This window comes from Colletotrichum gloeosporioides (assembly GCF_011800055.1).
Source record: "Colletotrichum gloeosporioides strain Lc1 chromosome Unknown consensus_6, whole genome shotgun sequence".
Lineage (NCBI taxonomy): Eukaryota > Fungi > Ascomycota > Sordariomycetes > Glomerellales > Glomerellaceae > Colletotrichum > Colletotrichum gloeosporioides.
In genome coordinates, this window is record NW_025544651.1 from 314,509 (window position 1) to 327,926 (window position 13,418).

General features: G+C 58.3%; 4 protein-coding genes across 4 annotated transcripts; 2 read left to right on the forward strand and 2 right to left on the reverse strand.

Moving 5' to 3' along the window:
* Window positions 1–18: 18 nt before the first annotated feature.
* GCG54_00014495 (Oxalate--CoA ligase) lies at window positions 19–5,174 on the forward strand (the record flags this gene model as incomplete). Its single annotated transcript, XM_045414325.1, has 3 exons — window positions 19–980; window positions 1,040–1,339; window positions 1,391–5,174. The coding sequence occupies 3 exons, from the start codon at window positions 19–21 to the stop codon at window positions 5,172–5,174; spliced, it is 5,046 nt and encodes a 1,681-aa protein (XP_045270903.1).
* A 1,201-nt stretch (window positions 5,175–6,375) lies between these two features.
* Window positions 6,376–7,080, forward strand: GCG54_00014496 (uncharacterized protein; the record flags this gene model as incomplete). Its single annotated transcript, XM_045414326.1, has 1 exon — window positions 6,376–7,080. The coding sequence occupies one exon, from the start codon at window positions 6,376–6,378 to the stop codon at window positions 7,078–7,080; it is 705 nt and encodes a 234-aa protein (XP_045270904.1).
* A 1,493-nt stretch (window positions 7,081–8,573) lies between these two features.
* GCG54_00014497 (uncharacterized protein) lies at window positions 8,574–10,076 on the reverse strand (the record flags this gene model as incomplete). The annotated part of the gene is made up of 3 exons (XM_045414327.1): window positions 8,574–8,821; window positions 8,923–9,933; window positions 9,983–10,076. 3 exons carry the CDS (start codon window positions 10,074–10,076, stop codon window positions 8,574–8,576), a joined length of 1,353 nt encoding a protein of 450 aa, XP_045270905.1.
* A 1,017-nt stretch (window positions 10,077–11,093) lies between these two features.
* Window positions 11,094–13,183, reverse strand: GCG54_00014498 (uncharacterized protein; the record flags this gene model as incomplete). Its single annotated transcript, XM_045414328.1, has 3 exons — window positions 11,094–12,730; window positions 12,784–12,914; window positions 12,969–13,183. 3 exons carry the CDS (start codon window positions 13,181–13,183, stop codon window positions 11,094–11,096), a joined length of 1,983 nt encoding a protein of 660 aa, XP_045270906.1.
* Between the last annotated feature and the right edge of the window lie 235 nt (window positions 13,184–13,418).

A 13,418-nucleotide genomic window follows, 5' to 3' on the forward strand; every position in this document is an offset into this window, starting at 1 on the left:
ATACGACGATCTTTCATGATGACACTCACGAACCAAGACGAACTGAGGGGTCTAGTCGACGCTCTTTACCAGTTGACCCCCGACCTCATCAAGACCGATAAACGATTCCTTTCCTTACAATCCTCGAATTTCGACCGCGAGGAAATCCTCCGATCTCTCTTCGAACCCAAAGGGCCCTCGCTGAGGCCCCTCTACCTCTTGTACACACTCTTGACTGAGATACCTGGCTCCTGGCCACCACTGCCTCTCATCGACTGCCATACCAGACTCACAAGATGCCTTCCCGAAGGTACCAAAACAACTCCCGACAAGGACTCGAAATGGCTCATTGAAAAGACGAGGAGATTGGTGAAGGAGTCGTATCACTCCTTCGGGCAGTTCATCGGACGGGACGACAGGCCAGCGCTGCGGTCGACGAGCCCCGCCAACTACATCACCCACCGCGGTCTCAGGAACTTTGTCGAATGCTTCCGATTACCCCTTGAACATGGCACACGGAACCCGATTGTCGCCATCGCGCTTCCGAATGGGCCGCTCTTAGCTGCGGCGGTCATGGCCGTTGCGACGTACTACACCGCTGCGCCCATCAACCCCGCGGTGGGCCCGGAGCAGTTCCAGGCCGATGTTCTCCAGGCCGGTGCGCGGTGCATCATCACCACGCCAGAGGATTACAAGAAGCTGGATTTAAACAGTGCTTGGGTCTCCAAGTCCGGTATTCAGGTCGTCTTTGCCGAGTGGAATCAGGGCGACGACATCACTCTTCAAACAATGACAGGCTCCCCTCTGCCGATCTCAGACACTCCGAGACCCAACAAGGCCGATGAGGTCGCGTTGATTCTTTTCACCAGCGGAACATCAGGGACGAAGAAGGTGGTCCCTTTGACGACACACTCCATGATTGCAGGCATTTCTTTCGTGGTGGACTCGTGGGGTCTGACGTCCGCGGACATCTGTCTCAACATGATGCCACTGTTCCACGTGTAAGTGAGACTGAAAATCAGTCACAGACTTTTTGGCTCCAGCTAATTGGGCACTGCAGTGGCGGCTTGGTGAGAAACATCTTCGCGCCCATTTTCTCCGGTGGCTCGACGATATGCTGCCCCGCCTTTGACCCAGGTCTCTTTTGGGATATGAACGAGGAGATCCAGCCGACGTGGTACTACGCGTCGCCGTCCATGCACTCGGTCATTCTGGCGGGGGCAGAGTCGCGGCCGACGGCCTTGCAGAACAGCAAGATCCGGCTCGCATGCAACGCGGCGGGTGGTTTGCTTCCATCGCTCGCGTGCCAACTGAGGGAAACGTTCAACTGCGTCGTGTTGCCGAGCTACGGAATGACTGAGTAAGTCTAGCTCCTTCTCGCGCCAAGCTATCGCAACTGACGCAACACTAGGTGCATGCCGATCTCGACGCCTCCACTAGACTACATCTTAGACCGCCCAGGAACATCAGGAATCAGCACGGGGCCGGACCTGACCATCCTCGACTACTCCGACGAACGTGCAGCACCCGGGGAAGTGGGAAGAATTTGCGTCCGAGGAGAGCCGGTGTTTTCGGGATACCTCCAACCGGACGGATCTTTCGACAAGTCGCCTTTCAACGAAAATGGTTGGTTCGATACTGGCGACCTGGGATACATGGATGATGAGGGGTATCTATACATCACAGGTAGGAGCAAGGAGGTTATCAACCGCGGCGGAGAGCTGATCTCGCCTTTTGAGGTTGAGAATGCCATCATGGCGGCATCAATGGCTTTCGGGACGCCAATTTCAGGACGCATCTCACAGGTGCTCGCGTTTTCTGCAACTCATGATGTTCTTCAGGAGGTCGTGGGAGTCGCCATCGTCCCCGCCGTGGATAGGCCGCGAGTCGACTTGAAGACAATCCAGAACGCACTCAAGCAATCACTGCAGCAGGCGAAGTGGCCCGTCTGCATTGTGTACATGGAGGATCTTCCGAAGAAGAACAACAAGATCTTGCGAATCAAGTTGGCTGAAAGGCTGGAACTGCCAGAGCTGACAGACGCAACGCCTTACATCGAGAGACACTGGGAAGCCGACTGCCCTCCGCCAGATACCTCCCTCGACGTGCCAATATCTTCTCGCCTGTGCATCATCGATCCTGACGAGCTAGCTGCTTGTTTGTGCTCCATCACGCCAGCGAGCTTTGAGGGCTATCTCCGCTTCGACTCGAGACTCGGCATGGCCGAGGCCTTCCTCGCACCCAAGACTCCCGGGTTAGAGCCCTTGAGTGTCGAATTCTTGGACCATGTTCGGCAGGAAATGGCGACTCAGGTCCACAACTACATGATTCCCAGCAAATTCCACGCCATGAGACTACCGCTCCCTCAGTCCGAGAAGGGAGTCATCGACGAGACGAGACTTCAAGAAGACCTGAACCAGCTTCTCGCCGACCAGCTCCAGGGCCTGTTGAGCACGACCGAGGGCAAGGTGACCAAGATCTTCGCAGAGGTGCTCTCATGCAGCCCCTCCGATATCCCAACGGACACCGACTTCTTCAGCTTGGGAGGAGACTCCCTCAGCGCCGGGAAACTCATGTCTGCACTCCGGTCAGAGCTAAACACCAGCATCCCAATCAGTCTCATCTTCAACAGCGGAACTGTCACCGAGATCTCAGCGCACATCGACAAGATCTCCGCCTCGACCTTCCACGACGAAGAAGCCAAAGCGAACGACGACCACCTCGTCACGACCGAACCGAAAAGCTCGACAAACCCGTGGCTGATGGCAGTCCAGCTCCTTCCACTCGTCGTCTTCTACCCCATGCGTAGAGCTCTCCAGTGGACCGTCTTCCTCGTCGCCCTCGCGCAAACCCAGTTCTGGCACACCAACGAATCCGTCCCGGGCCGCCTCTTCAACCTGACGGCCTCCATCGTCTTCGCGCAGATCATCATGAGACTCACCATGCCGTTCGCGGGCATAATCGCCAAATGGGCAATCATCGGACGCTATCGCGAAGGTGTCTATCCCATGTGGGGCCTCTACCACACCCGCTGGTGGATGGTTCAGAAGATCGTCAGCCTCTGCGGCGAGGGCATCTTTGGATTCTCCGACTACACGATGTGCCTGTATCTGCGCATGCTCGGAGCAAAGGTTGGGACAGACGTCAAGGTTTCCGGCGTCTCGTTTGGGGAGTGGGATCTTCTGGACATCCGCGACGGCGTCGTCCTCGCCAAGTGTATCTGCCGCCCGTTCGCGGCGGAGGCCAACACTTCGATGTACCTCGGACGCATCATCATCGGGGAGAAGGCTTCCGTGGGCTTCTCTTCAATCGTTGCGCCGGGGGCCGTCATCCCGCCCAACACCTGCATAGGGCCCAACTCGTCTAGCTGGGAGCTGGATGATGCGGATGAATCGAACAGGGACACGCTTCCAACAAAGGCCCCGAAGCCGCACTGGCTACTCACACTTCTCGGGACCATGCCTCTATTAGCCATCGGTTGGCTCCTGTCGCTGACCCCGTGGCTCAGCGGCCTCGTCGGCATGGTCCTCAACCAGCCTCTCAGCAGTCACTCGCCGATGAGGGATATCCTCGAGTGGTTTACCCACAGCCACCGCGTGGGATACCACTACCTCGCTTTGATCCTGCGATCCACCTTTACGCCATTCTTCGTATTTGGCTTCGCCGTCCTGGTGAAACTCCTCTTGGACGCCATGTTCGGCCCCCTGAGGGGCGGCCCTAACAAAATTCGGGGCAACATCGAGACCTGGCGGACGGATCTCATCAGGAAGCTCCTCCCAGGTGCCCGTCTTCACGACGTCACCGGCCTCTTTGGCTCGCACTACGAGGCCACTTCAGTCGCCATCCGCATGATGGGCGGGAAAATCGGCAAACGGGTGTACTGGCCCGGCACCGGCCCCGTGATCACCGACTACCACCTCCTCGACATCGGCAACGACGTCGTCTTTGGATCGCGTTCTCACTTGATCACATCAGACAGCATCGGATCCGAGAAGATCATCATCCAGGACCGCGCCATGATCGCCGACCGCGTCTGTCTCCTGCCGGGGGTTGAAGTCGGCGAGCGGACCACCATGGGCTCCGGCGCGTTGACGAGACGGAACAAGCTGTACGCCAAAGGCGGCACCTTCGTCGGCTCCAAGGGCGGAGACGCCGTCTGCCTGACCACCGGCCGCGACAGCTTCAAGCAGGAGAAGCGAGCGAGCCGGTACTTCCCCAACGAGAAGGCCATGGCTGCCGACAGGTTCATCGTGCCACGCAAACCCCTCCCAACCCCCGCGCCGAAACCAAAAACACCCGCCGACCAGCCAGACGCAAACGACGCGTCCCCGTTCGGAAGGGCCTTCTACCTCAACCAAGCATCCTACCGCGTCCTCGGGCCCGGCACCATCTTCCTCTACTCCACCTTCATCACCGTCTTCACCGCCTTCTACTGGAACGTGCCCACCATCTCCTCGATCCAGCTCATCAACAGCGTCTACGACATCTTCCACGCCGAGAGCAAAAACGACTGGTACGCCGTCATCCTGCTCTACGTGCTCTCCTTCGCGGGCATCTCCGTCCTCATGACGCTCCACGCCGTCGTCGCGCTCGCGCTCGTCGTCGCCGCCAAGTGGCTGCTCCTCGGGCGCCGGCAGCCGGGCAACTACGACTGGGACAAGTCCGCGTACTGCCAGCGGTGGCAGCTCTTCCTCGCGATCGAGCGGCTGCGGCGGCACTGCTACCGCGGGCACGGGGTGCTGGGCATGCTGACGGGCACGCACTGGATGGTGCTGTACTTCCGCGCGTTGGGCGCCAAGATCGGCAAGGACTGCGCGCTGTTCGCGAACGGGGAGCCGAGCCTGATGTTCACCGAGCCGGATTTGATTACGCTCGGAGACAGGGTTGCGGTGGATGATGCCAGTGTTGTGGCGCATATTAATACCCGCGGCAAGTTTGACTTGAACCGCCTCGAGATTGGGGATAGGTGTGTGCTGCGGACGGGGAGCAGGTTGTTGAGCGGTGCCACGATGAAGAACGATAGTTGTCTTTTGGAGCATACTCTCATTATGGGAGGGGATGTAGTCGAGGCGAAGTGGACGATGCAGGGTTGGCCAGCTGAGAGGTTCTCTGGTTCCCGAGTCGGGATCATGGTGAACAAGGATGACGACGAGAGTGATGTTGATAACATCATCGACTCATATAATACGTGGTGAGTGGTGATGTACGATTAATAGGTAACGCTTCTTGTATATATTACGCATCACAGCAAGGTGGCGTACTGTATTACAGTATTGGCCACCGCTTCCTTAACAAGATAGATACCACTTCTCATCGACGCTTGTTTCTTAATGGCTCGCGTTTCTGTGATCAACGAGTGATTCAATGGGCGGATAATACCAATATCTTTCTCGAATATTTATATGAACGAAATAGTCTGGCAATTTGATGATCGAGAGACGGAGCTCTGGGGAATTTCGGAGCTTGGCATTTCCCAACTCCTTTGCGCTACTCTCCGTGCTACCTCCGTTCCGGTGGGACAAAAGTGGAAGCTATTGCTCCAACCGAACGGACAGCTCCGCTCGCTCATAGCACTGAAGTTTACCGGAAGCTTCGGGGTCGCGTTCGTCCCATTGATGAGGACATATCCAAGGATGCTCACATCTTGGCAAGCTTTGCAGGGTCACAACAAACCACGATTCACCTCCAAGTCAGATTTAGGCTCATTGCCGGATGCAACGCTGATCTCCACCCTTCAATTGGTGGAACTTGAACCAGCCATCCGGACCTCGATTGACTGCGGCCGGGGTTCATGATGCGCAGGAATCCGACGAACTCATCGCTCATACCTCATCTGATGCTTCGAATCGCGTGCTTGAAGGACAAGCAATCAAGATACGCAATGGTGAAAAGACACCCCAGCGGCACCTGAAAAATAATCACATTTTCTTTGATTAATCACACCTTTCGCAATCACAATCACAACATCGCAGACGTTGCAGTAGCTGCCCCTCTGAGTTTAGCTCATGCATCCGTCAACCTCCCCCGTCTCCACCGCCGGGGGACCCCGGACTCGGTCCATCTCGGTGCAGCATCACACCGTTGGCGCAAGACGAAAGTTTTCCGATGCGCTTCTTTCGACCGCGCGCCAAGATGAGAGAAGAGGGGGAGCTTAAAATGAGGAAACATTCACCGAGCAGAAAAACATTGAAAAGGCACCGTCATCCACCCGGTCTAATAATGTAACCCTTCTCCATCGTCTTCATCCTCAATCTTCAAAGGCAGGCAATCCGCGCACCGGGGACGATCCGACTACACGCCGCCCACCCCGCTCCGCACCCGCGCCGAACCTCCACCGGGCCCTCCACTCCTCCATCAAAACCACCTTCTCCCCCGACATCCTCCTCCTCTCTCAAGATGCGCACTCTCACCCTCCTCCTCTCCCTCGCCCTGCCCGCCATGGCCGCCGAACAGCTCCTCTACTCCAACCCGCTCAACTCCACCGCCGACGTCGCCACCTGGATCCCTGAGGGGCCCCTCAACGTGACCGCCGTCAACGGCACCATCGAGCTCGCCGGCGCCGGCGGCCCGGACGACTACTTCGTCTACTGGGTGCCCGAGGTCTTCCCCGACGGCATCCGCATCACCTGGGAGTTCTCCCCGCGCGCCGAGCCCGGGCTCGCCATGTTCTTCTTCGGCGCCGCCTCCGCCGCCGACGACGGCAAGCTCAGCATCTTCGACCCCAGCCTCAAGCCCCGCAACGGGAGCTACCCGCAGTACCACTCCAGCGACATCCGGACGCTGCACGCGTCGTACTTTCGGAGGCGGTGGCCTGAGGAGCGGGCGTTCCATCTGGCGAACTTGAGGAAGTCGCCTGGGTTCCATTTGGTTGCGCAGGGGGCTGATCCGTTGCCTCCTGTCCCTGATGCCGCGGGGGCGTTTTACAAGATTGAGGTTGTCAAGGATAAGAGGGAGGTCAAATTTAGGATTAACGATCTCCCCATCTTTGAGTTCAATGATGATAAGTCGACTGGGCCCGTGATTCGGGATGGCAGGATCGGGTTCAGGCAGATGCAGCCCCTGGTAGCTCGGTACCGCAACCTGCAGGTTTGGAAGCTATGAGGTGGGGTGAGATCTGGCTGGAAGATAGTAATTTAATGGAACACTCGCTCTTTGAGGGCATTCATGAGAGGTGATATCTCAATCATAACTTGCGCAACTGCCAGACACTTTCCAGAAAACAGTGTTTAACATAATTGCGTACCTATTAGTAGTCGGCTTACGATCAACCAGATTAATCCCTGCCGTCAGGGCTGGTGTTATATGCCTCGCGCCAAACGGGTAATCTTGTTCACCGTTACATGGCTCAAAAGCTGGCGGATGCAGGGTTGTCACATTCCCGCAGATAACTCCCTAGTCAATGACTAAGGCAACCAGCAGCAGTAAGACAGCATCTTTTCTTTCCCCCTTTTTTTTCGAGAGTTTCTTCATCTTTAGGGCCTCGCACTCTTTGGCATTTGCGAAAGCTTCGTATCGGATGTGTATCTGCTTCAAATCCAATGGTCAGCTTTGAGTATCCGACTCGACAGCATCTCGCAAAGCGTTTCAACCCCCTCTTCGTTTCGTCGTCCATCGTCACCGTCAGTGCCCCTGAAGTATTGCCCAACTAATGAGGCGTATTCAATCTTGAGAATACGCAACCCAATGGCCCGCATACTCTTTAGAGGCGAGGATGGCCGATATTTTCGGAACCCGCGGGAGCAATCATACCTTGCTACTTGACCAACCTATTACACAATAACGTATCCAAAAGCAATCAATTACTACATGGAAAAAAGACGGAGGTTTGACGAAATCCCTGCTGTTATGTCTGGAAGGAGCGAATTATTTCAAATGGACTGCAGCTACACAACCAAAGGGCAAAAGCCTTTACCATAAAGCCCTCTAAAACGACATCGTTGCCAGCGAATGGAAGTATACAAGCACAATCAGTCGAGGAGATTTCTCAAGTTTTGTCCTAGCCTGGAGCCCGGACTGATCTCATCTGCAGCAGGCCACTCTGTCTCAAACACTACGTCACAAAAACGCAGAAGCAGTTGGATGTGTGGTTGTGCGCGCTTCCCCAATCATCCTTTGGGTATACGAAAGGCAAAAGATCTAGACGGCCAAGCTGAGCAGCGGGCAAAGAAGCCAACGGGAATTTTAAACAAGTAACAAAACAAGTACCAAGGCCAGAGCCTCGAACGAAACCGCCGCAGCTATGCATTCGGGAACGGAACAAGAGCACGCTAGATTCCGTTGTTAACCACTTCCATCCCCCTCATCTTCGTTCTATATGTATCAAGTCCAACAGATCTGCTTGGTCGGTTGGATATCCTTAGATGGCTGGTGGAGGACCTGCACTTTCGCAGAGATGGAAGAAGGCGCCCACGATGTCTGCGGTGAGGCGAATCATCGTTCTCTAACAAGATAAGGGGTTCCTGATAACTCAATTCAAAATGATGCCGGCAACGGAAATCACATATTTTGAAGTTTGCTGGCAGTGATATCTCTATGCATTAAGAACCAATTATGGATTTAGCCATCACTTCGTCGCTCAATACATCCTAACCACCTCAGTCATCGTAGTAATCATGCAACTCCTCCTCATACTCCTCCCTCGCCTCACGCAACGACTCCCGGTCGCTGCTGCTGCAGCTCGACCCCCGCGCGCTGGCCAGCTCCTCCTCGTACTCCCTCCTGGCCTCCCGCAACGACTCCCGGTCGCTCTCGTCGCGCTCGTACTCGCGGTAGCGGTGCTCGGATCCGGAGTCGCTGCCTCGTTCGTATCGCTCCTGGTGGCGCTCTTCGTCGGAGTCCGAGTCTGCGAAATTATTAGTAGTTCGTCTCGACCAGAGACGAAGCGTAACATACCCAGAGCGTTAGCAATCAGCGCTCCTCCTATGGCGCCAACTGCCAAACCACCAGCCACGCCGAGCAGCATGTTGCTGCTACTGCTCTTCTTCTTCTTCTTCTCCTCGCTGCCCTGCTCATACTGCTGACCGTACGGGTGTCCATACGCCTGCTGCTGGGGCTGACCGTACGGCGAAGCTTGCGGCTGTCCATAGGGCGACCCGCCACCGTACGGCGATCCTGAAGGTTGGCCAAACGGCGATGCATGAGGCTGCCCATATGGAGATCCCTGAGGCTGCCCATACGGCGATCCCTGGGGCTGGCCATACCGTGGCTGGCCGTACGACCGGTTCGGGTCATGATACTGCGGTTGCTGATGAGGCTGGCCCTGCTCGTAATTATGTCCCGCGTAGTACCCCGCAGCAGCACCTGCCACCGCGCCCGCCGCCGCAGCGCCAGCAGCGTACTCCGCCGGCGAGTGCCCGCCATATCCCGGCTGAGGCGAGTGCCCACCATACCCCGGACGCGGCGAGTGCCCTCCTCCCGCATACCGATCCTCGTACCTCGGCTCCAGCGGCGGCGGCGACACGACGGGCGAGGGCGGCGCAGGCGGCTCCCACTGCGTCGAGTTGTTCGGGCTGACGTAGTACCACCGCCCGCTTCGCTCATCGAACCTCTTGGCCCAGCCCTCCGGCAGACGCGGCGAGGGCGGGCGTTCATAGCCGTGCTCCGGCGGCGGCGGGCGGTACGGGCTCGCGCTCTCCCCGTACGGCCTGTGCTCGGGGCGCGGGGACTCTGAGGGGTAGGGGCTCTGCTGGTCGCCGTAGCGGTGCTCCGGGCGGGGCGAGTCCGTGGGATAAGGGGCGTGGGCGCCATAGGTGCCGGCGGCAGCGGCAGAGAACGCGCCCGCGCCGTAGGAAGCGGCGGCGGAGCGCTCTGGATCCGCGGTGCCGAAGGCGTCGGGGTGCTCGCGCTTGTACTCGTCGGCGCCGTTCTGCGGGCCGCCGGCGTAGCCTGCGGGGGGCTGGCCGTCGTAGCCGCCGGGGTGGGAGCCGTGGTTGCTGTAGCCAAAGTCCTTTGATCCTGGGGGCGGGTCAGACGGAGCCTGCGGGAGTGATGTGAAGAGGCTCACCGTATTCGTGCTGGATCTCGGGATCGTCGGGGATGGTGAAGCCGCCTAGCTGGGAGGCCAGCTTCGCGACGTCGAAGTTTCCGAATAGCGACATTTTTTTTCTGTTGTGGTGTGTTGCTGTGCGGTAGTGACTGTCGAAGAGTTGGGATGAGTACCAGGTGAAACCGTGGATGTCGTCGCGACGGTGGTGAGGTGGTGACCTGAGTGCGTCGCGGGGTCAAGTGACGATGCGATGGCGGGGTGTGACTTTTTGAGGTTGGTTGGGCCACGAGGGGCCGCCAAAAAAATCAGATGCGAGCACAAAAAGTACACAGCAGCGAGGCCAACCACCAGTGACCAGCGGACCCTCGCGTGGTCGGCTGGGACAGTTGGTGCCTGCGTGACGGAGGATTCGTAATGTGGTTGCTTGGTGCTGCAGGCTGCTGCACGTCAGATTGGCTCTGTTTGGTTTTGTTTGGCGACGACGGGATGCACCTCCACGTGTTTCTCGGCACCTCGGAAGCGTGGCAGCTGGGCGTTGTTTTGTTGTTGCTGCAGCGGAGGGGCTATCAACACACAATTTTACTGCATAATAGCAGAAAATCAACAGTGACATCCGCATGGCAGGGACCCCACGTTTTGCTGCCATCGTCTGAAGTCCGCCGCGGGACGACCCGCACATCTGATAGGGCTGAACCAAGACGTTCTTCCTCTGCATTCCTGACTGCCTTCTGAAGTATTGCTGGTATGTTTCTCTCTTTCGGCCGATTTTGTATTTATCCAAGCATTCTACGACAAAGGGATGAGAGACAGCCTTACGAGAACACCTCCTAGACTTTGGAACATCCAATAGTAAAGGTAGAAACCCCGTAAATAGTGTACAGGACAAAGGTAGAGATTTCAGTAGAGGAAATGTAGGTACCATAGCGTAGGTGGTCAAAATAAGTGGTCTCGAGGATGAACATCCCGAGAACTGATGCATGCTTCAAAATGGAAGACTCAATTCTTCATACTGGACCGAAGTACGCCAGCAAATGCTCTTCAAACCCCAAGTCTAACCGACCCCAAACGCCCATTCTTCTACCAAGACCCATCGATCTAACCAACATAGTCCTACAACCCGTAAACGACCTCACTCATCATGCTCCAACACCGCCGTCCGAACCCCCGCCCGCAACCTCACGCCCTCCTCCTTCTCCTCCAGCGCATCCAGCCCCTCAATCAGATCCGCCACATCAGGCGGCGGCCGCGTCTCGAACACGGCCTGTATATCCCCGTGCGGACTCAGCCCCGAAAACCTCCACCACCGCCGCCTCCCCCCTCCCCCGGCCATCCCCCTCCGCGCCCGCCGCGAGTACAGCCGCCGCTCCCACAGGCTGATCAGCAGCAGCGTCGGCAGGTTCACCACTCTTATAAGGGCCACATTCACCCGATGAAACGTCTCCGCCTCCACGAAGAACCGCACCGGCGCCAGCACCACCAGCGCAAAGACATTAAACGGCGGCGGGTACATGAACAGCGCGTCCGACCTCACCCCCTCGAACGTCAGCACCGCGCGCCGGAACTGCACCTCCGCCTCCTCGCCCCGCACAATCTTGGAAAACGTGTTCGTCAGCATCGCGACCAGGATCGTCAGGAACAGCGTGTTGCCCAAAAACGCGAACCCGATCATCAGCGCCGGGCCCAGCAGCACGTGGAACTGCACGCTCTCCTCGATCCCCGTGCCGTCGAGCCCGAACCAGATCCAGAGCATCCACTTGCCGATCGTGAACCAGCTCGGCGTCTCGTTGAGGTTGTCGTTCGAGTCGATCAGCCACTGCAGCGCCAGCAGGAACCCCATGAAGCACCAGCACGCGAGCAGCGACACCAACAGAAAATCCGCCATCATCGCGTGCAGCGAGATGAGCACAATGTTATCCGGCGCAATGTTGAACGCCACGCGCGTGAGCAGGATCGGCGCCGCGAGCGGCAGCACGTGCGGGCCGTGGCCGTCCGGGAAGCTGCCCGCCGCGACGTCGTACACGCGCGCGAGGACGTACGCCCCGTAGATGCACGAGAAGGTCACGTCGAGCCAGGACCAGAGGTTCTGCGCGTGCACCGCCCAGCCGTGCTCGACGATGGCCGCCACCTCGTCGAGCACCCACCCCGCCGCGTAGATGCAGAACAGGAACTCGTACACCTCGTTGCTGCTGCGCCGGTACAGCATCGCCATGAAGTACAGCACCATCAGCAGCAGGAACTGCCCCAGCTCGATGAGGTTGCGCGCGCGCGGCACGATGAGGCGGTAGTGGTTGAGTATCGGCGCCTTGCGCGGGTCGTACAGCGAGATGGGCCGGTGCTCGAAGTGGTCCGGCAGGATGTCGACGAAGCTGAGCGGCGTGTAGACCACGCGGCCCTCGTACACGGCGGTGACGACGCGCTGGCAGCCCGCGGAGGCGATGAAGCCTTTGCTCTCGGAGAGGATGGCGAGCTCGAGCGCCGTGAGCTTGCGCTCGTGGCCGCCGGGGCGCGGCTGCACGGCCCACTGGCGGCGGCTGCGGCCCTCGAACTCGACGGCCGAGGGGGCGCCCTCGAAGGGGTCGAAGCCGCCGACGAGCATGCGTGACAGGGCGAGCAGGCCCTGCGCGCCGGGGTTGTCTTCGTGGAAGCGGCGGAAGAGGCGCGTGGCGACGAGTTCGGCGAGGGCGGCGCGGGCTTTGGCGAGGGGCTGGTGGATTGTTGAGGCGTGCTGGCGGAGGAAGTAGAGGCGGTTTGCGAGGAGGCAGTAGACTGTGCCGTGTGTCAGTGTCTGGGTTTTGGCAGGTGTGAGGTTGCAGGTATACCTATCGTGACATCCTTTGGGTTGTACAGTCTGTCCACGAGCGGCCGGACGATGCGCACATTGAGCCGCGGGTCGCTGAGCTGGTCGACGGTGTACGGGTCGTCTATGCTCGCGACAATGAGGCGGCGGACGCTGGCCTCGGTTAGCACATGCTCTGCACCTCACGCACCCACGGAAAGCATTTACCGATGCATCGACACGTATACAGGCAACGCCTCCCCCTCCTCGACGGCGCCTCTCACCTCGTCGTCACCGAGACACGCCTCCGTCTCGGAGCCGCCAGCGGCCGCGGGCTCTTCATCCTCGTCATCATCCCCGAACCGCGGGCTGAGCATCGGCTCGCGGCCCGTCCACAGCTTCTCCTCCTCCATCTGCGCCAGCTCCTGCTCCGACCGTCTCATTGTACGTCTGCGTCGCAAGTACATTCACGTCTTCACAGTCACATGTGGGAGGTCTTTCTTCCTTGGGGGCCGTTTTCTTAGGGACAGTCTAAAAACGCAGATGGGAGAAGAAGGGAGGGTTTGTAAGTTTACGATAGCCTCGCAGGGTTGCTCACATAAAAGGGACGCGGAAAAGGGCAACAGGTATCCTTTTAGTCATGGTAATCTTGGCGTGCTTCATTTGCTGCGATGCCCG